Source organism: Hippopotamus amphibius, chromosome 16, assembly GCF_030028045.1.
Source record: "Hippopotamus amphibius kiboko isolate mHipAmp2 chromosome 16, mHipAmp2.hap2, whole genome shotgun sequence".
Classification (NCBI taxonomy): domain Eukaryota; kingdom Metazoa; phylum Chordata; class Mammalia; order Artiodactyla; family Hippopotamidae; genus Hippopotamus; species Hippopotamus amphibius.
In genome coordinates this window covers 60,302,036-60,326,271 of record NC_080201.1, presented here as the reverse complement: position 1 = coordinate 60,326,271, position 24,236 = coordinate 60,302,036, and the positions used below count along the sequence as shown (strand labels likewise).

Here is a 24,236-nt window from a genome sequence, read left to right as displayed (position 1 = left end):
CCTGTGATAAATTATAATGGAAAAGAATATGAAAAAGAATATATATGTTTAGGTGAATCACTGCTCTGCAGCAGAAATTAACACAACATTGTAAATCAACAATACTTCAATAAATACAATTTTTAATTAAAAAAAAAACAACTTGGCTTCTCTGCTTTCCAAGCAGACCTTAGGCAGGTTGCTGCACCTCTGTGTGACTTGGGTGCCTCATCTGTAAAATGGGTATGCTAATAGTACCTACCTCATAGAGCTGTCGGGAGGATTAAAATAAGTGAGTTCCTGGGACTTCTCTGGCGGTCCAGTGGTTTAGAACTCCACCCTTCCCATGCAGCGGGTGAGGGTTTGATCTCTGGTCAGGGAACTAAGATCCTATATACCGCCTGCACAGCCAAAAAAAAAAAAAATTTTAGTTCCTATAAAAGGTTAAGAGCAGTGCCTGGTACATATCGCATTGCATTCTTCTTTCAGATGTATATTAGGGTCACTATTGTTATGTTAACACTAAGAAACCTTTAAGAGATGAATCATTTTCTGTGCCACTAAGAAGGAAGCAGGGAACCCCTGTTAATTAAACTGTAACATTCCACTGAATGTAATCCTCGTGGATTTAAAAGCTGTTAAAAATGTGAAGAAAATGTATTGAATCAATATAAGAAGGGATTCAGCCTTGATAACTGTTTGCCACATTTCTTTCCATTAATGGAAACTTTGCAGTATCCAGGGGATTTTCTATAAGAGAAGGGGATGTTATCATTGGACTGGAAACAAAACCCAGGAGGGCTTCCCTTCCCGAAGAGGCATTTCAGGACTCTTTTCCCCTTCCCATCCCTCTCTCCACTCCCGGCAGGACGTGCCCAAGCCCAGCGCGGCTGCCAGCCACTGCTCCGGCCTGGCCCGGCGAGTGCTGACCATTGCCTTCGCGCTGCTCATCCTGGGCCTCATGACCTGGGCCTACGCCGCTGGCGTGCCGCTGGCCTCCGATCGCTACGGCCTCCTAGCCTTCGGCCTCTACGGGGCCTTCCTCTCCGCGCACCTGGTGGCGCAGAGCCTCTTCGCGTACCTGGAGCACCGGCGGGTGGCGGCGGCGGCGCGGCGGGCAGCGGCGCGGGGCCCTCCCGACGCGGCCACGGCGCGCAGCGTGGCGCTGACCATCTCCGCGTACCAGGAAGACCCCGCGTACCTGCGCCAGTGCCTGGTGTCCGCGCGCGCCCTGGTTTACCCACGCGCGCGGCTGCGCATCCTCATGGTGGTGGACGGCAACCGCGCCGAGGACCTCTACATGGTCGACATGTTCCGCGAGGTCTTCGCCGACGAGGACCCCGCCACCTACGTGTGGGACGGCAACTACCACCAGCCCTGGGAACCTGCGGCGGCGGGGGCGGCGGGCGAGGGCGCCTACCGGGAGGTGGAGGCCGAGGATCCCGGGCGGCTGGCGGTGGAGGCGCTGGTGAGGACGCGCAGGTGCGTGTGCGTGGCGCAGCGCTGGGGCGGCAAGCGCGAGGTCATGTACACCGCCTTCAAGGCTCTCGGCGACTCGGTGGACTACGTGCAGGTGAGTGGAAGGCGCCCCCACCCCATCCGTGACCCTAACACCCGGAATCCCACTTCCCTCGGATCCTTCATTCAATCTGGAGATTGGAATGAACCTCTTCTTTCCTTCCTTCATTGATTCATCCGTTCAATGGAGAGGTTCTTTCCTTCGCTTAATCATTCATATACGTCCATTTATCCACCAATCCAATAGGGAGATCACTCATTCATTTTATTCATTCACTTTTCCACTCAGTGAAGATATTCCTTCTTTCCCTCGTTTCTTCATTCATTCATCCATTTGATGCAGACTTTCTTTAACTCACTCGTTCATTCATCCGTCCATTTATCCATCCATTCAATATGTTCATTCATGCATTCAATAAAGAATGTCTACCTTCGTCTTTCTGTTCCTTCTTTCATTGTAGTCCTTTCTCTTCTTCACTCATTCATTCATCTAATCAGCCAATATAGAGATCATTCATTCCTTTATTCATCCATTCAATGGAGAGATTCTATCTTTTCTTCTTCCAATGTAGAAATTCTTTCTTTTACTCATTCATTCATGCATCCACCTGTCCATCCAATACGGAGGTCATTCATTCCTTTATCCATTCCTTTATCCATTAAATGTAGAGATTGGTTCATCCTGTTTCTTCCTTTCTTCATTCATTCGTGTTGAGATTCTCTTATCCATTTATCCATCCATTTATCTATTCAACAGAGATTTATTTGTTCATTTCGTTGTTCATTCATCCATTCAATGTAGTGATTCATTCACTAATGCATTGCATTAATTTTTTTTTATTGCTACCTAAAAAATTTTCACACATTTGGCAGCTTGAAACAAAACTCATTTATTATCTCATACTGTCCATGGGTTAAGTGTCTGGGCAAAGTTTAACTGGATCCTCTTGCCCACACACCAGAAGCATAGGTGTTGGGGAGGAGATCATCTTAAAAGGTGATTAGACATTAAAAATGACTAAAAAAAATTCAGTGTTATGTTCAGATTGGCTCGAGCGTGTCCCAGCTGCTCCTCATCTCTTGGTCCCCTCCCCTCAATTACCAGCCCCATGCAGGGATCTCAGCTGATCCTGGTCCCTTCCACCCGACAGGTCTGTGATTCAGACACAAGGCTGGACCCTATGGCGCTGCTGGAGCTGGTGCAGGTGCTGGACGAGGACCCCCGTGTAGGGGCTGTTGGGGGTGATGTGCGGATCCTTAACCCTCTGGACTCCTGGGTCAGCTTCCTAAGCAGCCTGCGGTACTGGGTGGCCTTCAATGTGGAGCGGGCTTGTCAGAGCTACTTCCACTGCGTGTCTTGCATCAGTGGTCCCCTAGGTGAGCAGGGGTAGGGCTTGGGAGGGCCATGGATGGGGTGGAGAGGGAAGGGAGAAGGAGAGCCAGGATGGGTTGAAGACATGATTGAGATTGGGGACAAAGATGGCTTTGGGGCTGGAATTGGGGATAGGGATAAGATCAGAAGTTGGAGGTGGGATGATCTTTGGTGTTGGGAATGGGTTGGAGAGCATGTGGGTGGGGTCGGGACTGGGGCTGTGGTAAGGTTTTGGGGAAGGGGATGAGATGGGTTTGGAGTCAAGGACGGTGTTGGTGCAAGGTTTGGGGTTGGAGATGGGTTTTGGATGAGGATGGATAGGGGATGGGGCTGAGAATGGATGTGAGATTGGGGATGGGTTTGCAGTCAAAGTGGGTGTGGGTCAGGAATGGGACTGTGGCAAGTTTGGGATGGGTGTGGGGTTGAGGAAGGATCTGAGGTTGAGAACAGGATTGAGGCTGGAGTTGCCTGGAGACAGGGTTGAGAATGGACTGAGATGGTTAAGGCTGGGGTTGGAATTTGAGATGAGTTGGGGTGGAGATCGGATGGGATGGTGTTGGCACCAGCAGCAGCTGATGCTCCTCTACTCCCCTCTGCCACCTAGGCCTATACAGGAACAACCTCCTGCAGCAGTTCCTTGAGGCCTGGTACAACCAGAAGTTCCTGGGCACCCACTGCACCTTTGGGGATGACCGTCACCTCACCAATCGCATGCTCAGCATGGGCTATGCCACCAAGTAAGCTGAGGGGACTGGGTGGTTGGGTGTGTGCAAAGGCCAATGAGTATCCCAGCAAGTGTGTGTGTGTGTGTACGCGTGCGCTGGAAATTCTCCAAACCTAAAGTAAATTGTAGGTTGTAGGACAGTTGGCTCTATTTAGTGAGGTTTTAGAGGAGAGAGAAAGTGATTAAAATCTCTATCTAGTGAGATTTTAGAGGAGAGAGAAAGAAAGCATAAGGAAGAGAAGGGGCATTTGTGTTCAATCAGGGAGCAACACCAGTGAGACATTTGGGAAGAGTGGAAGATACCACAGGGGCAGGGGTGGCATTTGCATTGAACCCTGTGACCCAGTGGACTCTACCAAGTAGGGCAAGGTGAGGGTAATTCCTCCTAGAAAATACAACATCAGATGGGGCGAGATGGCTCTACCATGGAGAGCACAGATGACTGCAGTCCATGGGCAGAGAAAGATCGATAGAGTGGGATCTAACTAGGGAGAGAGTGAGTGAGAAGATTCAAGTAGGAGAGGAGGAGGGCTTCCTAGGTGGCGCAGTGGTTAAGAATCCGCCTGCCAATGCAGGGGACACAGGTTCGATCCCTGCTCCAGGAAGATCCCACATGCCACGGAGCAACTAAGCCCGTGTGCCAGCAAAACAAAAAACAAGTGGGAGAGGAGGGGAGCACCAATTCAGGAAGAAGGGAAGTAATTGAAGGAGACTCAGGAGTATGGGCTAGACCAGGTGAAGTTCAGGGGAAAGGGATTGCTACAAATTTAGACCAGTGACAGCACCAGAGAGACCTCGGGATATACCAAGGGAACACAGGCATTCATTCAGTTGACAAATATTCTTTAAGTGCCTCCAATGTTTTCAGCTCTGGGGATGCAGTAGCAAACAAAAGAGATGCAAATTCATGCTGACATTGATTGGGGAGACAGACAATAAATAAGATACGTGAGTAGAACATATAGTATGTTAGATAGTGATACACGCTAAGGAGACACATAAAGCCAGGAAGTGGGACACGAAGGGAGCAGGGAGTGAAATGTTAAATTAGGGTAAGATAGGGAGGGGGCTGAAAATAGTGCAGCTGGACCAATAGCAAGCAAGAGTGTCAGGAGAGGAGAGAGAGTTCACGGGTGGGGGAGGGGTCCACTCATGAAAGGCTAGTGGGTCACAGTAAGAACTGTGAACTGAGATGAGGGAGCCATGGTGGGGTAGGGATGGGGGGTGGTGGGGTGGTGGGGTGTGGTTTGAGCAGAGGGGTGGCATGTTGTTGTAACAGGATCCCTCTTAGCTGTTTTGAGTACAGACTGCAGGGAGGAAGAGGATTAGCAGGGAGGCCACGGAGGATGCCAAGTGACACAGGGGAAGGAGACTGGTTACTCTAATAATAGTTTGAGCCCTCCTAACAAACTGACTGCTGGAGGCCACCTTGATGATGTTCCATACAAGGGATTCCAGTGTTGCCTGGGCTTGGCTGGAAACCGGGGAGGGATTGATTAGTAATGTCTGCCAGGGACACAGGAAGGGAGCTTAATGGTTCCCTTGAGAGACTCTAATGCATGGGCTACCCTAAGTAGGAACCATGCCTGGCTTGTTCCTCACCATGGGGCCTGCCAAGAATAGTATTCGTAATAGATTAGTGATAGCATTAGTAATAGTGTCAGTCATCGCAATGATATTAGTTATGCCAATAGTCATATTAGTCATAATAAAATTAGTAGTAGTAATCATCTGTTGAGCAAGTACTATATTACCGGTCCTAAGCACTTAGCGTTTAATCCTCATTCAACCCTCATCTATTAGGTAGGAACCATTATTGACCCCATTTTATGTATAAGAATGAGATAGGCTGGGACCTGGGACCTGGGACCCCTTGCTGCCGGGCTTGCACCTAAACAAACGTCTCCTCCACCAACAAAATAAAAAACTATAAGGGACTGAAAATAACAGCACGCATGCGCAGTTGGGGTAAATTATGAACAAGATACAAAAAGGCCAGAACTCAACTGCCACTTCTGAGATATGGGGAGCAAAAGCAGGGTATTGTGCCAGTGCAACTACCCCTCTAGCCTACCCACTGATCCGCCCCTACCCTCACCCCATTTAAGGGACCAGCTCAACCCCAACCCCTTGGTGAGCTAGGAAGGGAACCTGTTACTTGCAGCAGGAGTCCCAATAAAGGCTTACCTGAATTTCTCCTGCCTCTTATCAATTCCTATTGATTAAAGAGTCCAAGAACCCCGAGCCCCAGAGAGGTTGAGAAAACTTGCCCCAGTGGCTACATCTGGCTCCGATCTCTGTCCTGGAGCCCCAGGGAGAGGCGCGCTGACGGCCCTGTCTCCTCCCACCCGTCCAGGTACACCGCGCGGTCCCGCTGCTACTCAGAGACGCCCTCCTCCTTCCTGCGCTGGCTGAGCCAGCAGACGCGCTGGTCCAAGTCGTACTTCCGCGAGTGGCTGTACAACGCGCTCTGGTGGCACCGGCACCACGCGTGGATGACCTACGAGGCGGTGGTCTCGGGCCTCTTCCCCTTCTTCGTGGCGGCCACGGTGCTGCGGCTCTTCTACGCGGGCCGCCCGTGGGCGCTGCTCTGGGTGCTGCTGTGCGTGCAGGGCGTGGCGCTGGCCAAGGCGGCCTTCGCGGCCTGGCTGCGCGGCTGCCTGCGGATGCTGCTGCTCTCGCTCTACGCGCCCCTCTACATGGGCGGCCTCCTGCCCGCCAAGTTCCTGGCGCTCGCGACCATGAACCAGAGCGGCTGGGGCACGTCGGGCCGCCGCAAGCTGGCCGCCAACTACATGCCGGTGCTGCCGCTGGCCCTCTGGGCGCTGCTGCTGCTCGGGGGGCTGGTCCGCAGCGTGGTCCACGAGGCCCGGGCCGACTGGGGCGGCCCCTCCCGGGCGGCCGAGGCCCGCCACCTGGCCGCGGGGGCCGGCGCCTACGTGGGCTACTGGGCCATCATGCTGACCCTCTACTGGGTGGGCGTGAGGAGGCTCTGCCGGCGGCGGGCCGGGGGCTACCGCGTGCAGGTGTGAGTCCGGGTGCGCAGGGTGCCGACTCACGGGGCTTGGGGGGCGGCCAGAGGAGACCTGCGGGGGGTCCCCGGAGCCACGAACTTGCTGGGTGACCCTCTGGGCCTCAGTTGCCCTCCTCTGTGAAGTGAGGGGCTTAATCCAAGACTCTTCAGCCTGGACTCCTTGCGGGGGCTGGGACTTCTGTGTCTCTTGGGAGGGGTATTTATTGATCAGGGTGTGGATTTTTAGAGGCAGGGGGAAAGGGGTCCCCAGATGCCATTCTTGGGCCCCCGATTTCTCCCTGTTCTTATTTAACCTCCATTTGTACTGTGTGATTAGGACATAATAAAGAATTTTATTTATTTTCTTCTGAGCCTACCCCCTCTTTTTTATTTTTATTATTATTTTTTTGAGAATTAAGGGGGCTGCATGGTTGAGAATTGTAAACTTGTGGCTCGGTCTTGGGTGCCAACTGTTTGAAACTAGACAGGATACCCTCCTTCCTCGGAGCCTGGACTCCTTCTTTGGATGGGTCAGGGTTGTTTTGTTTTTAATTAATTAATTGATTTTATTGGCTGTGTTGGGACTTTTTTTTTTTTTGCTGTGCGCGGGCTTTCTTTAGTTGTGGTGAGTGGGGGCTACTCTTTGTTGTGGTGCTCGGGCTCCTCATTGCCGTGGCTTCTCTTGTTGCGGAGCATGGGCTCTAGGCATGTGGGCTTCAGTAGTTGCAGCACATGGGCTCAATAGTTGTGACACATGGGCTTAGTTGCTCCGCGGTACGTGGGATCTTCCTGGAGCAGGGATTGAACCCGTGTCCCCTGCATTGGCAGGCGGATTGTTAACCACTGTGCCACCTAGGAAGTCCTCAGGATTCTTTTGAGGGTGGAATTTCTCCTCATTCAGGTACTTAGGGAGCACCTACTATGTGCACGACACTGTCATTTCATTTCATTTCATTCATTCTTTGATTCAATCAGCCACAAAAACATTTACCAAGTTCCTATTGAATTACACACACATCGCCAGGTTTGCAAATGCAGAAGCAATGAAGAGGCAGAATTTGCCTTCCAGGAGCTCCTAGTCAATTAAGCAAAGAGACTGTGATCCCTAGTTAAGGATACCGAGACACACACCTCTATGACATCTGTTGTCCCAGAGGTGGGATGATTTAAATTATTAAAGCTATAACGATTATAAACTCAGCTCCTCAGTTGCACTGGCCACATGTGGCTGGTGGCTGCCATACTGGACAGGGCAGATCTAGAACGTTTCCATTAAGGCAGAGGGTTCTACTGGACTGGACATCACTGCCGTCCTGACCATTGATCCTTGACCCTTTTCTTTCCTACCCATTTTTTAAAAAATTTTTAAACTTTTTTTTTTTTTTGGCCACACTGTATGCAGGATCTTAGTTCCCAGATCAGGAATCGAACCTGTGCCCCCTGCAGTGGAAGCTCAGGGGTCTTAACCACTGGACTGCCAGGGAAGTTCCCTCATACCCAACATTCTGACCCATCAGCGAATCCCATTGGTTCTACCTTCATGACAGATCTAGCACTGCTCCTCACGTCACTGTCACTGCTTTGTCTCCGAGCTGCATCTCTTCCCTGGATTAAAGTTGCTATCTCATGCCTGGATTACCACCTAACAGTGACCTCTGCTTCCACCCTTGCCCCCTACAGTCTGCTATCCATGCAGAAGCTGTGTAAATTAAATCATTACGTTCCTTAGCTCAAAAACCGCCATGATCTTACATGGAGCAAAATTGCGAACTTAGGTGGCCAAGGTCCTGCATGAACTGGTCCCCCGTGTTCTCTCTGACCTCACAGCATACTCATTTCCTAAAGCCTTGCTCCAGGTGGACTGAACTCTTGGCTAGTCTCTTCCACACTAGGCACACCCCTGCCTCAGGGCTTTTTATCCTGCTGTTTCTTTTGCCTGCAGCAACATGGCTCATACCTCATCCCCTTGAAGTCTTTATTCTAGGGTCATCTTCTTGGGTGAGGCCTTCTCCAAAGACCCTGTTGCTACCCTCCTCCCCCTAACATCCACTATCTGTTTCCCTGCTTTATCTTCTCCATCACATATATTATCATATGCCTTGGTGCACATATTTGCTTAATTTTGTTTATTTTTTGACCATGGATGAGAATCTAAACTCCATGAGGGTGCAGACTTTAAAAAAAAAATTATAGCTGATGAAGACACAGACATAGAGAATGGACTTGAGGACATGGTGGAGGGGAGGGGAGGCTGGGACGTAGTGAGAGAGTACCATTGACATATATACACTACCAAATGTAAAATTGGTAGGAAGCTGCTGCATAGTATAGAGAGATCAGCCTGGTGCTTTGTTACGACCTAGAAGGGTGGGATAGAGAGGGTGGGAAGGAGGCTCAAGAAGGAGCGGATATGGGGATATATGTATACATATAGTTAATTCACTTTATTGTACAGCAGAAACTAACAGAATATTGTAAAGCAATTATACTCCCATAAAGATGTATATAAAAGGAAAAGATGACCTTTGTCCTTAAGAGGTAAAGATGATTAGACATCAAAAATTGTACTGATTTCAGGAAGCAACATACTATCTCTATGGGTAATTTTAGGGTATTGTCTCCCAATGAAAGCTTTGTTGAAAATAAAAAGTATAGTTGATGTACAATATTGCATGTTTCAGGTGTACAACAGAGTGATTCAATATTTTTATAGATTATACTCTATTTAAAGTTATTATAAAATATTGGCTATATTCCTGTGCCATACATTAGATACCTGTAGCTCATTTTATACATAATAGTTTATATCTCTTAATCCCCTCCACCTATCTTGAGGGTGCAGATTTTTGTTTTGATTTCACCACTGCTGTGTCTACAGTGCCTTGAAAATGCCTGGCACATAGTAAGCACTCAGTACATATTTGCTGATTGAGTCAGTGAAGGGGAACACATCAGTGAATAAGTATTATAAAGGAATTTACCGTTTAGGTGGGGAAGACACAAAATCAACTTAAAAAGTAAGTTTACATTAGGTCTGAATGAATATTATGCACAAGCTAAAATAGGGGATTGTTGGGAATTCCTTGATGGCCCAACAGTTGAGACTCCATGCTTTCACTGCCGAGGTCCCAGGTTCAGTCCCTGGTTGGAGAACTAAGATTCCACGAGCAGCATAGCATGGCCAAAAAAAAAAAAATTAAAAATAAATATAAAATATTTTTAAAATTTTATTTTAAAAATAAAAATAAAATAGGAGGATGTCATGTGGGAGGAGGGGAATAGTCAGAAGTGACATTTGAGCTGGGACCTGTGCAGTGAGAGGAAGGTGGCTTCGTGAGGTTCAGAGTAAAGTCATTTCAAGTAGGAAGAACAGCATGTGCAAAGGCCTGAAGACAGGACTGAACTGTGCATGTTCAAGGGACAAAAAAAAAAAAAAGCCAATGGGTCTAGAGCAGGGGTCCCCACCCCTCTGTTAGGAACCGGGCCCCACAGCAGCAGGTGAGTGGCAGGCAAGTGAGTGAAGCTTCACCTGCTGCTCCCCATCGCTGTCATCACCTCCTGAACACCCCCATTCCACCCCCACCCCCCCACCCCCAGGGGCCCGTGGAAAAATTGTCTTTCATGAAACCGGTCCATGGTGCCAAAAAGGTTGGGGACCACTGGGCTAGAGAGTAAAGGGGGGGGGAGGAGAGGGAGGTGGACTCAGGCACATAAACACAGTGCCCACCCACACAGAGCTGTTGTGGTGATTAAATGGGTTAATGCATGTAGAGACCAGTCAGGGAAATCATAACTCAGTTAACTAGAAAAAAAGGGGGACATTATTCTAGGCAGAAAATAGAATGTACTCAGGTCCTGGAGAGAATGAGAAGAATCAAGATGAATGCAACGAATGAGCAAAGGCCAAAGGGACTGCAAGGTAGAAAGATCAAGGGGGAGGTGTGGGGCAGGACAAGGTTAGTCAGAACCTTGGGGGGCTGTGGAAGCCTTGACAAGGAACTGGATTTTGTTCCAATGGCAGTGGGGAGCCACTGAAGGGTTCTGAACAGGGGAGTGACCTGATCTGACAAACTTCAAAATACCACTCTGAAGATTGGGATTGACAATATATACATACTACCATATTGACAATATATACATACTACTATATATAAAATAGATAACTAGTAAGAGCCTACTGTATATAGGACAGGGAACTCTACTTAATACTCTGTAATAACCTATACGGGAAAAGAATCCAAAAAATATGTATAACTAATTTACTCTGCTGTGCAGCAGAAACTAACACAACACTGTACATCAACTACACTCCAATAAAAATTAATTAAAAAAATAAAACTTAGCCAGAGTAGCAAAAAAAAAAGAAAGAAAAAGAAAAAGAAAAAAAAAAAATCACCCCGGCTGCTTTGTAGAGAATGGACTCCACAAGGCTGAGTGGGGCCAGGGAGGCCCTTGACGGCTGCCTGCTGCAGTGATCTAGGCAAGAGATGATGGTGGACCACAGAGAGAGTGCAACTCCATGAGATATTTAGGACTTGAAAAGGCTCAGATTTGCAAGTAGATTGGAAGCGGAGGAGGAATTAAACACAACTTAGGTTTCTGGCTGAGCAGCTGGGTGGATATTGGTACCCTTTATGACAGCAACAAAGTCTTGGGGAGGAACAGGCTTTCAGGGCAATATCAAGGACTCTTCGAGGGTGACTGCTGCAGGCGGAAATGTCCAGGATGCTGCCAGAAATCCGGGGAGGGGTCTGGACTTGCACCTAAAGCCCTCAGCACAGGGCCCTGCACTGGGAGAGCTGCACTTATAACCGTCCTTATGGGGGCATGTACACCTGGGCGTATTTGGGGTATGCCGCCCTTCCTCCTAAGTTAGTAGTGACCACTTTCGAAGATGAAAGAATCTAGAGAGCTGAAACAGATTCTTTATTTTAGGGATGGAAATAGGATAAGGAAAAAAAGATACCTTTGTTAGTCGCCGCTGCAGTACCATCGAAAGAACAACCTGAGGAAACAAAGAGATGTGTGTGTGTGTGAGTGAGAGAGGTTGGGAACCAGAAATCTGGGTCCTGGAGCCTAGGTCCCTAAGGTGGGTGATAGGGCTTGGACTCTTGGATCTGAGAAAATAGGGGCTGGGAGTTATGACTCCTTGTTTGAGGAAGGAGGGGGTAGGGACCTGGACTCCAGTGTAGGAGGGGGCTGGCGACTCGGATTTCTGGATCTGAGGGAGGCGGGGCCGGGAACCCAGACTCTGGGGTTTGAGGAAGGAGGGCCGGATGCTGGGACTCCGGGGTCCCGGGGACTCACCACGCCAGCACGGTCGCACTGGCTGATGCTAAGGCCACAGCGGCCGCGAGCAGGCACTGATTGCCTGGCGTCAGGGCCTCGGGCCTGGCCAGCAGCTCGCCCAGGCTGGGCCTCCAGGGCTCGATCACCTCCACCTCCCGCGGCGCCCAGCGCAGCACTTCCCGAAAAGAGACCTGGAGCTCGGTCTCTCCGCGAGGAGGCGGACCCGTCACTGCGGGGACGCGCACGTCAGCCGGGCGCAAGCCCCGCCCCTCACGTGGCCCCGCCCCGCCCCGCCCCGCCCGCACCGTTAAGAAAGAAGTAGAGCCGCGCCAGGGGGCGCTGATCGTGTGTGATCTCGCAAGAGAAGGTCCCGCGGTGCGTGGGCTGCACCGGCCGGATCCGCGCCAGGTATCCTCGGGCCCGCGGAATGTCTCTGAAGTAGGACAGGTCCCGAGTCCGGAGCTGTGGGATGCTTGGGCTGACGCGGCGAGGGGAGGGGGCCGCACCCCGAGCCCGGAGGAGGTCCTCTCCGCCCTGCCTCGGCAAACCGCTACGCAAAGCCCCGCCCCCGGGCTAGACCACGCCTTCCCGGGCCCTGGCCCCACCCTCAGTTCTCATTCGCCGATCTTTCACGCATAGCCCCGCCTCCTACGTCTTGACTCCGCCTCGTATTTGCTCTCCCGCCTAAAACCCTGTGGGATAACCCATTCCTGAGCTCTGGTTCTGCATTGTGAGCTTTGACCCTTACCCCTAAATGCCGAGACCTTCCCCGTGCACAAAGTCTGAATCTAGACCGAGTCCCATCCCCTGCATCCTGACTCCCCATCCTCTAGAAAAGCATAACCCGCCTCCTAAACCCTTCATGGTGGCCCCGCCCAGACTCACACCACCTGCGAACTTCCAGGAATAGGTAATCTCTTCCTTAGGCAGCTGGAAGTTCACAGTGCAAGAGAACAGAGCCTGATGACCCCGGGTCACCGTCACGTCCTGAACTGAAGACAGGTCCGCATCGGCGCCTTGGCCCGCCCACGTCCGCCCCCACCCCCAGACCACGCCCCTTCCTTACTCAGCTCCCTCTTCCAGTTTTTCGGGTTTCTTGCCCTTCAAGGCCACGCCCCTCACCTGGGCAGTCCAGCGGGAGATCGCAGACCGTGGAGTAACACCCGTGGCAGCGGAAACGCCGGGCGACCTCCTGGAGTCCTATGGGACGGGAACGCTGGGTCTGGGTTCCATCTGCCTCCCCCAGCCCGGGTCCCTTTGGCAGTCTTAAGTTCTACTTAACCTCCCTGGGTTCTACCTGCCAGGCAGGATCTGGGCCCCGCCTTCCCTGTGCTCATTGGCCAGCTCTCACTACTCTCCAGCCTCTAGGATTCCTATTGGTTTGCTTTGGTTTTTTGGACCCGCCCTTTATGAGGTTTGTGAACAATACCTGATCTGCCTGCTTTTCTCCATGGCTCGTATTGGCCCCGTTCGGCCCACCTATGCTCTCCCATGAGTCCCAAGTTCCGGCCCCTACCACCTCCCTTCCCCCGAAATTCTGAGCTTTGAACGATGTGCTCACCGCAGGGAGGGATGCAGGCCTGGACTGCGAAGAGAGAGGAAGCGTTAATACCCTGTAAGGCGCAGCAGGTGCCCACCTGAAGCTCCCCTAGAGGAAACGTTTCTGGGCCGGATGCATTACTCCAAGGGGACAGAGCCAGGCCTGCCGCGGTCGACCTAGGGGGCGGGGCCAAGCCTGCAGTATTCCACCTGGGGACACGGCCATGCCTGCAGCATTCCACTAAGAGGTCAGGCAAAGGCCTGCTGCTAGCATCTAAGACGGGGTGGGGAGAAAACGGCGGCAGGCCTACTGCTCGCACCAAGGAGGCAGGGCCAGCCCCGGTGTATTCCATCTAGCGGGGCGGGCCTAGATCCAGGGCGATCCTCGGAGGGAACAGAGTCTAACTCGGGGGCGCAGTTAGGGGTGTGATCAGGCTGGAAGTAGCCCCTAAGGCGGCCCGGCTGGAAAGGAAACCTTTCAGAGAATGCACAGGGCCAGACACAGAGATCCAGGAAGAGGTCCGGGCTAATCTGGGACGGGACCGTCCTACGAAGCGGTCCCAGCTAGAGGTAACCTTCCGTCGTCGGAGGGGCGGGGCTGGACCCAGAATAGTCCGAGGAGGGGAAGAGGCTGTGTCCCGAGTGACCCACCAAAGGAAGAGGTTTGCACTGAAGGGAGTGGATGGGGGTCTCAGGAATGGGGTTTTCTAATTGTGTCTGGGAGAAGGAGATGGTCTATTTTACCTTCTTTAAGCTGTAATATAATCTTCTGCATTTTCTCTGCGGCATGAGGAAAGGCAGCTCGAAAGGATCCTGGAGGGTGGAGGGAGTCCTTGTAGTAAAGACCCTTCCCCAAGGCTGGATAAGCTTGACAGGACTTGCTAACATCGTGTCTGTGCCCCTGCCCCAGCCCCTCTCCACTCCCATGTCTCTGATATAAGCCACATCCTCTTACCCTGTCTACCCTCAAGGCTGACAAATCCCCAGGTCTGCTTCCTTCTGCTGCCTGTGGACTAATCTCTCTTAGCGAACCCCTCTGCATCATCTGTGTTATCTTGTTGAGGGGAAAGGGGAAGATAAAGATCAAATTTCTCCCAAGTCCTACAAGGCCCTACATGGTCTGGCCTACTCGAGTATCCCTCTCTATTCCATCCCTATTACCTGCCTTTCATTTCCCATAATATGAAAAGAACCATATTCTCTAGTACCTCAGGGCCTTTGCATATGCTGCCTTTGGTTTCTAGCACATCTCTTCTCCTACTCATTCTTCATGTCATACTTCATGTCGCTTCCTTAGAGGTTTTCCCTGACCACAAATCTAATCTAATCCAGTCCCCTATTTTTGTTTCTAATATTCCCCCATTCATTCCATTCATAGCTCTCACCAGTTTGCAAATACACATATTTATATATACATAGTGATCATTTAAGTCTGTCTCTTAAGTAAGCAAACGTGCTTCTTTAGAGCTGTGTCCTCAGAACCCAGAAGAGGGCCCTCAGTCTTAGAAATAAGTATGTGTAGAATGAATTCCAGGATCCAACTGAAATGAAGAGCACAGCTGGAGGCCTGTGGCCCCAAGCCATCCTTTGGATGTGTTATATTTGGCCTGGAAAGTATTTTTTAAAATGAACCAGTTGCCATCACATAAAATTTGAGAAAAGTCACATAAAATGTTTGGCATTCCTTTAAGAAATCTGGAAGAGCTGTAACAGAGACCGTATTTCCATGAGGCAGCAGTTAGCTGGAGCTTAGTAGAAGCCACCCCCTTTAGACATGGCTCACACCCACTTTTCCAGAGTCCCTAGCCTCTTCATTTCAATCCTTCTTTCACTCTTTCTTCCCCCTTTCTTTCCTTTTTTTTTTTTTGGCCATGCTGCACTGCAGCCTGTGGGATCTTAGCTCCCTGACCAGGGATCAAACCCGTATCCCCTACGGTGGAAGCTCGGAGTCCTAACCAGTGCACTGCCAAGGAATTCCCTCACTCTTTTTATATTCTCTGTCCTTATGGAAGTTTGAGTTTTGATCACTGTAATGGTCTCCAAACTATAAGGTTTGGGGGCTTTTTCAAAGTGGATGGATGGAATGATTTACAGGTGGAGGTGGTTTTGGAAATCAGAAATGTGGCAGGGTGCTAGGGCTGAATTGTGTCCCTCCCAGATTCATATGTTGAAGTCCTAACCCCCAGTCCTTCAGAGAGTAACTGTACTTGGAGATAGAGTCTAAAGTAGGTAACTAGGTTAAAACGAGGTCTTTAGGATGGGCCTTAATCCAACACGATTGATTTCCCTGGAAGAGGAGGAAATTTGCACACACGATGCAGAGGGAAGACAGTCATGTACGAGCCAAGGAGAGAGACCTCAGAAGAAACCAACCCGCCCTGACACTGACACCTTGATCTTGGACTTCTAGCCTTCAGAACTGTGAACAAATAAATTTCTGTTATTTAAGCCACGCAGTCTATGGTATTGTGTTACAGCAGCCCTAGCAAATGAATACACAGGGATTACCAGTCACCTCAAAATATCTACTTGCTCTTTAGTAACATAACACTGCATTTCAGCTGAGAAAGCGCCCCCCCCCCCCCCCCGGTTAAAAGACTACATTTCCCAACCTCCCTTGCAGCTAGTTGTGGACATGTAACCTAGGCTGTGGTCATATGACCAAGTCCTGATCATTGAGATGTAAGTGCAGGTGTCATGTATGAGTCACAAAAAGTGACCTTAAAAGAGAAATGGTGCCATTTTATCCATCCTTCCCCCTTCCTCCACCCTGTTGCCTGAAACTTAGATTTGATGGCTGGTGCTCTAGCAGTTATATAGGACCATGAGGATAAGGGGTATACCCTAGGATGGTAAGGCAGAAAGCTGGAAGGGGCTTGGGTTCCCAGGAAAATGGAGCTGCCCCACTAGCCTTAAGTGCCTACCTCAAGACTTATTTTATACGGGAGAAATAAACTTTTAGCTTGCTTAAGCCATTGCAGGTTTTAACCTTTTGTAAAGTTAAAACCATACAAAAAGGGAGGGGAGTTGAGCAGAGTGGCAAGAGACTGAAGTGATGATCACTGGGTAGAAGCTGGAGAGAGGGGGCACTGAAGCCAGGAAGCAGGTCCAAAATGAGGGTCAAGGACTTAGAGGTCTCTCCTTGGCCACAAGGCAGGCACATGGTCTGGAGGTGGCAGGATGGTCAGGAGGACGTGGTCTGAGTGGGGAGCTCAAATGAGAGGCCAGGATGTTGGAGGAGGCATCCAAGGAATAGCTATGGGCCAAACCAAATGATCATGGGGAGGGTGAGTGCGGGATATACCAAGTCAGCGGTGGGGAGGGGACAGGAGTAAAGTAGGGATGGAGTGAAATGTCCACAGAGGCCAAGAGGTAGGGGTTATATCAACTGAACCACAAGGGGGTGTGGGTGGATGTTATAAAGTTTCCCCTGAAGGAGACGCTTCATTAGGAGCCTCAACGGTTTCTGATCACCTGGGTTTGAGTCCTGTCTCTCCCAACTGTGAGCACACCTGTCTCACACCTGAGCTAGCCATCTCACATCCTCCTCCCTATGTGACCCTGGCCAAGTATTTAACCTTCCTGATTCTCGGTTTCCTCATTCATAAAATGTGGACAATATCGATGTCTACCTCACAGGGTTGGTGGGGAGGATTTAATGTCATACAACATAAAAGCATCCTCCTCTCAAACTATATGTGCCAGGTACCATTTAATGACCACGTGGGATCACGTAAACGTTTAGAATGGTGCCTGGCACACGGTGTTACAGAAGGGTCAACTACTGGTATTACCACCCCCAATTCTGAGATGGGGAAAGGGAGGCAGAGAGAGGTTAGGAGGGCGGCCCAATGTCACATAGCTAGATCTGAACCCAGGTGGTCAACCTCCAGAGCCTCCACATGTGACCACTACCTGTGGCACACACACTGCCCTCCCTGACACCATACTATCCACTCCATGGTTTATATATACTAACAGCGTCACCTGCCACCACCAGGAGCCACTCTGAGTCAGTACGTTCATCTCTCAGGTCCTCCATTTGGGAGAGACCCAGGAATCAGCCTGAATCTTCCCATCCCCTCACCCCACATACATCTAGTCCAGACATCCTTTGGGTCCATTCTCCCTGTCCAGCTGAGCCCCAACTTGCCCATCTGGAAAATGGGGCTATAAAACCCTATCTCACAGAGCTCGTACAAAGATATCCTTTAGGAGGATAATTAACATAAATCACTCTGTAAGGACTTCCCTGGCGGTCTAGTGGTTAAGATTCTGAGCTTCCGCTGCAGGGGGCATGGGTTTAATCCCTGGTCAGGGAACTAAGATTCCACATGCCGCGTGCGGCCGGAAAAACAAACAAACAAACACACACACACACACACACACTCTCTGCCGACACAGCATCTTCCATGTAAGGGGCAGGTTCGTCTGGGCCCACCTGAACCACCACATCTGGTCTGAGCCACCACTGACCTCACTGGTCTCTGCTTCTGCCCTTGACCCACATGGCCTTAGATCCCCTCCTTCCTTAAAATCCTCCAGTGGCTTCCCCATATCAAGAGCTAAAGCCTAAGAGACTAGCTGAAGTGATGGACATTGGGTATAAGCTGGAAAGACGGGGCACCTTGGCTGAAGTCAGACCGAGGGCCCACCATAGCGGTTCTCAAAGTGTGTTCCCAGAACAGCAGCAGCAGCTTCCGAGAACCTGTTAGAAATGTCCATTTCTGGGCCCCACCTCAGGCCTACTGGTCAGAAACAGAGGTGGGACCCAGGAGTCCGCATTTTAATAAGCTCCTGGGAGATTCTGTCATACAGTGTGGGGCTGGAGAAACACTGGCCCCAGGGCCTTTGCACTGGTCCTTCCCTCTGCCTGGAAGCACTCTCCCCAGGTTATCTGCATGGCTCTCACCGTCCCCTCGTTCCAGTCTTTGCTCAATTGGACCTTCTCATCTGCACCTCCCCTGATCAACCTATTTAATGACACGGTCACCCCACTGGCCACCCCATTTCCTTCCCCTTCTGTTTCCCTCCACAGCACAGAGCACCACCTGACATCTATGCCATTTCACTGATTATATTCAATAATCAATATAAGCAACCTGAGGGCAGGTGATGTGCAGTTTTGGTCACAGCTGTGTCCCTGATGGTGTTCCTGGCACATTCAATAAATATTTGTGGAGGGTACCGCACCATCTTCTCCCGGCCTCCAGTCTCTCTCTCCAGTCTGTCCTCCATAAGGCCCCAGAGGATCTTTCTATACCCAGAGCTGATCCTGCCCTTCCCCGCTCACAGCCCTGCTCCTCAGGACAGTCTCAAGCCTCCCTGACTTGCAGCTGAATCCTGGATGTCCCCCAGGCCCCTCCCAGGCACTATATCCTCACCCAGCTCACCATCTGCCCCCAATCCTGCTCTTCCTTCTAGGCTCCCCATCTCAGGAATGACCCACTGCCCACTCAGGCATGGAGCCAGACCCCGGACACAGCCCCTAACCCTCCTCTTCCCCTCTCCCCAAATAGTTCATCAGATCGAAGTCCCGTCCCTCCTGCCCCTGACTCTTTGGCCTGGTCCCATCTTCTCCACCTTTACAGTCCTGGCCCCATCTTCTCCACCTTTATAGTCCTGGCCCCAGCTCTGGCCTCCTTCATCACAGCCTCCACCTGGGCCTCCCAGCCTCCACTCTCTCCCCTGCTCTAGTGGGTCCCCCCAACAGCCCTCACTAGGGTCTTCTACACTCAGAGTTGGACTTGTTCATGCTCTTTTTGAAACCTTCTGTGACAAGCTGGCCTACCCTGGGGAGAAAAGGCATCTCCTGGAATCCTCCCCCCTCCTCCCCCACCAGCTCTGAGTTTCTCAGCTCTCCCTCTGGGGGTGGGGGATCCGCAGCTGAAGTCTTCCCCATGCTGGCCCCCAGGGTGCCCCCTGGATGGATGGGAACCTCCTCATGTTTGGGGATCTTTGTCAAAAAGCTCGGTGAGAAGAGCAGGAAGCAAAAGAAATAATAGAACTAAGATGTAAAAATAAGTGCGGAGCCCCCAGACCACTGACCTGGGCAGTTTACAATGCACAGCAGTGGGCACTCCCCTCCACCCATCCCCGACAGTTCCAGCCTCCAGCACATTGGCGGGGGTGGGGTGTGTGTGTGTGGGGGGGGTGGCTTTGTGTCACGTGACCGTGGTGGCCTGGTGTGATCACTGCTCATTCTGCCCTTGGCCACGAGGGTCGCCCCAGCCCTGAGGTCCCTCCCCACTGTCACAGGCATGTGTTTCTCCAGAGTGTGTGTCTCACCCACCCCAAGACTGTCACATGTGCTGTCACCTGAATCATCCTCTCTCTCCCTGTTCCTACCTGTCTTCTGGCCCCCAAATAGCCTCACATGTCAAAAATGTAGAATCACTTTGTTTACTCTAGGGAATACATGTGTTTTATCCTAGAAGAAGATGTCCTTCCTGAAGTCTGTCTCACTGGGGGGCCCTTCCCTCTCACTGAACTCTAAGGCCATCCTGGGAGGCAAGAAGGTTGTCCCATCTCTCAGATGGGTAAGTTGAGGCCTGGGGTGATGGGCAGGATCAGTGACACATCCAGAATCTCATAGCCAGGAAGAGGGCAAGCCACACAGTGAGGTCAGAACTCACATCAACCTGATCCCAGGTGGCTTGAGACTCTAAGTTACTTCTGCACTGTCCCCACTAGCCTCTGCCCATCTCCTCTCCCTGACAAGGTCACCCAGCTCCCTTGGCTTCCTAGCGCCACCTCCTCCGAGATCACGGTCAAGTTCTGGGTTTTCCCCGCACAGACACCCATCTCTTGGGGGCTCTAAGCCCACATCTCCCACCGCTGCCAACCCCGCCCCACTCACCCTGGGCAGCAGCCACCTCCTGCAGGGAGTAGGTCATCTGGGTGAAGGCATCGTGCAGCTGGCTCCTCTCATCGTAGTCTGGGGGTGGGAGGCAGGAGCTGGGGGGGAGCACTTCCCCCACTACCACGTCCCCAGTGTGGACCTTCCTCTCTCTGAGTCTCTGTCCCCACCAAGTGTCTGTCCTCCCTTCTGAGTCCCCCCAAGTCTCTGTCCTTCCCTCTGAATCTCCCCCCACGAGGCTCCAACCTCCCATCTCTAAGTCTCTGCCCCCACCAAGTCTCTCTCTTCCCCTCTGAGTCCCCCCCGAAGTCTCAGTCCACCCCACTGAATCCCCTCCACCCCCACGTCTTCATCCTCCCGTCTCTGAGTCTCTGTCCCCCTCAGTCTCTCCAGACCTCCCTGGTCCCTGCCTCCGCACACCCCCTGGGGGCCCTGGAGGATGGTGGGGGGGGATCTCCTCACTGATTTCAGTGTCCAGGAGGCCCTTAAAGGCATCTGTGAAGGCCTCCTCACACTTCCCGAGCTCGGGGCTCTCCAGGCCGGCGAAGATCTGGCAGATCTGGAGGCGCTCGTTGTAAGACGTGAAGCAGAGGAGACAGGCCCAGGCGGAGGCCCTGAAGACCGTGAGGGCCACCAGGGCAGACGAGACGGTGCTCGCTGGGGCCGGAAGGGCCATGGCGGAGGGTCTCAGCCTGGGGAGAAGCTGGAGACTTTTGTGAGGTCACCGAGGTGCGGGGGAGGGGCTCAAGACACAGGGTCAGAGGTCAGGTTTCAAGCTCCAGTCCAATGTCAGGCTCAGGGTTTTCAGGGAGGGAGGGTGTATGGGGTCAGGGGTCAGGGGTTGGGCCGGCAAGCCCCAGACTGATGGTTGGGCCGGATGCCAGGCTCCCAAGAACCTCACCTGTGACCCTGGACGTCCTCACAGGTTAAAGGGTCTCAGGGACCCAGAGGCCGGCAGTGTGGCGTGTGGGGGGCCCGCCAGGCCCTGGGGTGGGGCTGGGGGGGGGCAGCAGAAATGCACATGGCACAGAGACACCATGAGGGCCTGAAAGACAGAAACTGAGCCGCGGAGAGACATCAGGCAGGTCAGAGACCCAGAAAGCACCATAAGAGACAACGGAGACAGGGTCTCAGAGGCCACTGTGCAGAGACTCAGTGGGGATGGACAGACAGAGAGAAAGCCAAGCAGAGATTTCTTGATGGGAGAGAAACTCTTTGAGAGAAGGGGGAGGAAGGAATGTAGGGATGAGGACAGGAGGGACAGCCCAGCTTCTCCTCCCAGGGTCCCTGCGGCAGCTCCCCTCCCCAGCCTGGCGGGGTGGGACTGGGGACCAGGGTCAGGGGTCCCCGCCGGCCGTCCCGTGCAGGGCGCAGCCTGGGGAAAGCTAGGAGGCCGTATAGTGATCTCCGTGGGTGTCCTCCTCAACTATACAACCTCCTACCTCAGCCCGGGGGGCGCGGCAGGTGGACAGACAGACGGATGGACGGACAGACGGGGGCCAGGGAGGGTGGGGAGGGCCGGGGAGGCCCCAGCCGCGATGGTGAGCCCCCGACACGGACCCACAGACACGAGCTTGTGTGTGGCGAAGGCCCCGCAAGGTCGGTTCTACGGGTGGGTGCCAGGACCCAGGAATCCGGGCCCCCGGCCCCCTCCTCCCCAAGGAATCCAGGAGTTAGCCCTTCGGCCCCTTCCTCACCAGGGACCCAACAGTTCAGGATCCAGGCCCCTTCCTCCCCAAAGGTCCCTGAAAACCAGCCCCTCAGTCCCCTCTCCTCCCGAAGATTCCGAAGTCCAAGACCACAGCCCCCATCTCCCCAGGGGACCCAGAAGGCCAGGCCTCCAGCCCCCTTCCTCAGACCCAGGAGTCCAGTCAGGCCTGTCTCCTTGGAGAAGACACAGCCTGGCTTCCTGGATCCCAGATCAGAGGGAACCTCACCTGTTTTGGAGTTTGGCCCCTTGGGCAAGTGCCTCCCTACCTACCTGTCAGATTTGGAAATCCAAAATCAGCGTGGAGGTCGCCCACAGGATACAGGACTCAACCATCAAAGCCTTTCTGGGTATTTTTTCCCCTCTCTTGTCCCTTCTTTTGGCCTCTCATCACGTACAACACTGACAGTCACGATCCCCGAGCGCCCCAGGCCTCTGTCATCTCGCAGGCAGGGGTGTAAGGAGCCATCAGCACCCCCATTTCGCAGGTGGGAAGGCTGAGCCCCAGCCAGTGGGTGAGTGGGAGGGGCCAGGCCTGCAAGGCGGCGGGACCAGCAGCCACCCTCCCCACCCCTGGGCTGAGTCTGTGCACCTGAGAGCCTCCGCCTGGCCAGTGCTCCGCGTGTCTTGCTCTCACTGTCTCCTGTTCCATCTCCATCTTTCTGGTTCTCTCTCCCAGTCCTGGTCCTGCCGTGTGCCTCTCTCTCTCCAACGGCCGCTGTCTTACCTGGCCTCCCTCTCCTCCAGCCTCCGGGTGCTTCTCCCCGGCTCTGCGCTGCCCATCCTCCCCCTAGGCTCTGCCTTCTCCTCCTCACAGTGCCTTTCTCAGTCCGTCTCTCTCTCCTCTCCCCCCTCCTGGGTCAAGCTCCTCTCTCTTTTCTCCTTCTTTTCCTTTCCCTTCTGTCTTTCACCCTCCTCTCCTCCTCCCCCTCCCTCTGTCTTTGTCCCTCTCCTTCTCTCTCTCCCTCAATTTCCCTATCTCACTCCCCTCTCCCCGTTTTTTCTGTCTGCCTCCCTCTCCCTCCCCGCCTTCTCTCCATCTCTCTCTCCTCTCGGTCTCTGTCTCTCTCCTTTTCTCTCTCTCTTTCTCCTTCCCTCCCTCCTAGGTCTCTCTCCTCCTTTCCCTCCCCCCCTCCTCTCTCTCTCTCTCTCTTTCTCCTTCTCTCTCTCCCTCCCCCTCGCAGCAGCTCGGAGCCAGGTCTGGAGCTGGGGGTGGGGTGGGGGTGGTTCGAGAAGGGGCCCAGGGCTGGGGTAGCGACCTGCTGAGGAGGGGGAGGAGAGGCGGGAAGGGGGCGGAGGAGGCAAGGAGGGGAGGAGGGGGCCAGAGACGGGTCTACGGTCCCAGCTCTCATCCCCCTTGCCTCCTTCCCAACCTCCCAGACCCTCAGGCGGGGGCGAGAGTCAGGCCAAGGTGGGGAGGAAGGGGAAGGGAGGAGGCTGCCCCCGCCCCCCCCCACCAACCTGGCCCAGAGCCCAGGCCTCGGTTCCCAGCATGCCCCGGGGCTGCCTGGGGCCTGAGGAGGGGGGTGAGAGCAGAGGGGAAGCCGAGAATCTTAAAGATTTGCAGGACCTGAGCATCTCCCCACTCCTCCAACAAATGTCTCCTCGGGGAAACTGAGGCCCAGAGAGAGGGGTCAGGACTTGTTCAAGGTCACTGGACAAGGCCTTGGTGGAAACGCAAACTCCCTGGGCCCAAAGGCCCGATTTGGGGAAAAGGCTGGCGCTGGACTTCCCCAGGTCTGGGTCCCCCTCCCCCTCTCTGCAGACCCTGGGGAGCCCCCAAGGGTCAGAGAGCAGACCCAAACAGTCTGGCACCATGGCAACCAGCTGGCCCCGCCCCCTTAACCCCCAGAGGGCTGGACTCCAGCTGGGGCTAAAGAGGAGGTGGGGACTCCTGGGTTCGGGGGAGGAAGGGGCTGGGAGCCCGAACTCTGGGGTTTCGTGGAGAGTAGGGGCTGGAATGTGGACCCCCAGGCCTGAGGGAAGAAGAGGCTGGAGGCCCAGACTCCTGGGTCTTGGGGTAAAGGGGGTTAGGGGTTCGAATTCTGGAATTCTGAGGGTGGGGGCTGGGTCGCGGACTCCCAGGTCTAAGGGAGGAGGGGGCTGGGGCCTGGAATCCCGGGTCCCCCGGGGAGCCTGGATGCTGGGCCTCTCCTCCGCCAGACGTCCCCTGCCCCCGCCGCTGACCCTGGCCTGTCTGGCAGCCCAGACAACCTCGCCCCCTCCTCTGCAGCC

At 53.1% G+C, this 24,236-nt stretch overlaps 2 protein-coding genes across 4 annotated transcripts; one reads left to right on the top strand and one right to left on the bottom strand.

The window, feature by feature from the left end:
- The first annotated feature begins 844 nt into the window (after window positions 1-844).
- On the top strand, window positions 845-6,625 carry HAS1 (hyaluronan synthase 1). The gene is made up of 4 exons (XM_057712646.1): window positions 845-1,552; window positions 2,649-2,874; window positions 3,474-3,606; window positions 5,950-6,625. Exons 1-4 carry the CDS (start codon window positions 941-943, stop codon window positions 6,623-6,625), a joined length of 1,647 nt encoding a protein of 548 aa, XP_057568629.1. The 5' UTR covers window positions 845-940.
- A 2,132-nt stretch (window positions 6,626-8,757) lies between these two features.
- SPACA6 (sperm acrosome associated 6) lies at window positions 8,758-21,971 on the bottom strand. Of its 3 annotated transcripts, XM_057713458.1 has the most exons (10): window positions 20,756-21,971; window positions 20,294-20,371; window positions 14,179-14,247; window positions 13,457-13,480; window positions 13,018-13,095; window positions 12,781-12,887; window positions 12,201-12,357; window positions 11,914-12,124; window positions 11,573-11,611; window positions 8,758-9,759 (listed from the first exon to the last, which is right to left on the bottom strand). In XM_057713458.1, exons 1-9 carry the CDS (start codon window positions 20,967-20,969, stop codon window positions 11,578-11,580), a joined length of 972 nt encoding a protein of 323 aa, XP_057569441.1. In that variant the 5' UTR covers window positions 20,970-21,971; the 3' UTR covers window positions 8,758-9,759; window positions 11,573-11,577. The 3 variants fall into 3 exon arrangements, with proteins under 3 accessions (XP_057569441.1, XP_057569440.1, XP_057569442.1); XM_057713457.1 differs by lacking the exon at window positions 8,758-9,759 and having other exon boundaries at window positions 11,512-11,611; XM_057713459.1 differs by lacking the exons at window positions 8,758-9,759; window positions 13,457-13,480 and having other exon boundaries at window positions 11,512-11,611.
- Between the last annotated feature and the right edge of the window lie 2,265 nt (window positions 21,972-24,236).

Excerpts from the sequence above, each read along its gene's own strand:
- HAS1 (XM_057712646.1), top strand. The coding sequence starts at position 941 with ATGACCTGGGCCTACGCCGCTGGCGTGCCGCTGGCCTCCGATCGCTAC. Across the intron at positions 1,553-2,648 it reads ACTCGGTGGACTACGTGCAG|GTCTGTGATTCAGACACAAG; the intron begins GTGAGTGGAAGG and ends TCCACCCGACAG. Across the intron at positions 3,607-5,949 it reads AGCATGGGCTATGCCACCAA|GTACACCGCGCGGTCCCGCT; the intron begins GTAAGCTGAGGG and ends CCACCCGTCCAG.
- SPACA6 (XM_057713458.1), bottom strand. The coding sequence starts at position 20,969 with ATGGCCCTTCCGGCCCCAGCGAGCACCGTCTCGTCTGCCCTGGTGGCC. Across the intron at positions 20,372-20,755 it reads CCTCCTGGACACTGAAATCA|ACTACGATGAGAGGAGCCAG; the intron begins GTGAGGAGATCC and ends TCCCACCCCCAG. Across the intron at positions 13,096-13,456 it reads GGCCTGCATCCCTCCCTGCG|GACTCCAGGAGGTCGCCCGG; the intron begins GTGAGCACATCG and ends CCCGTCCCATAG.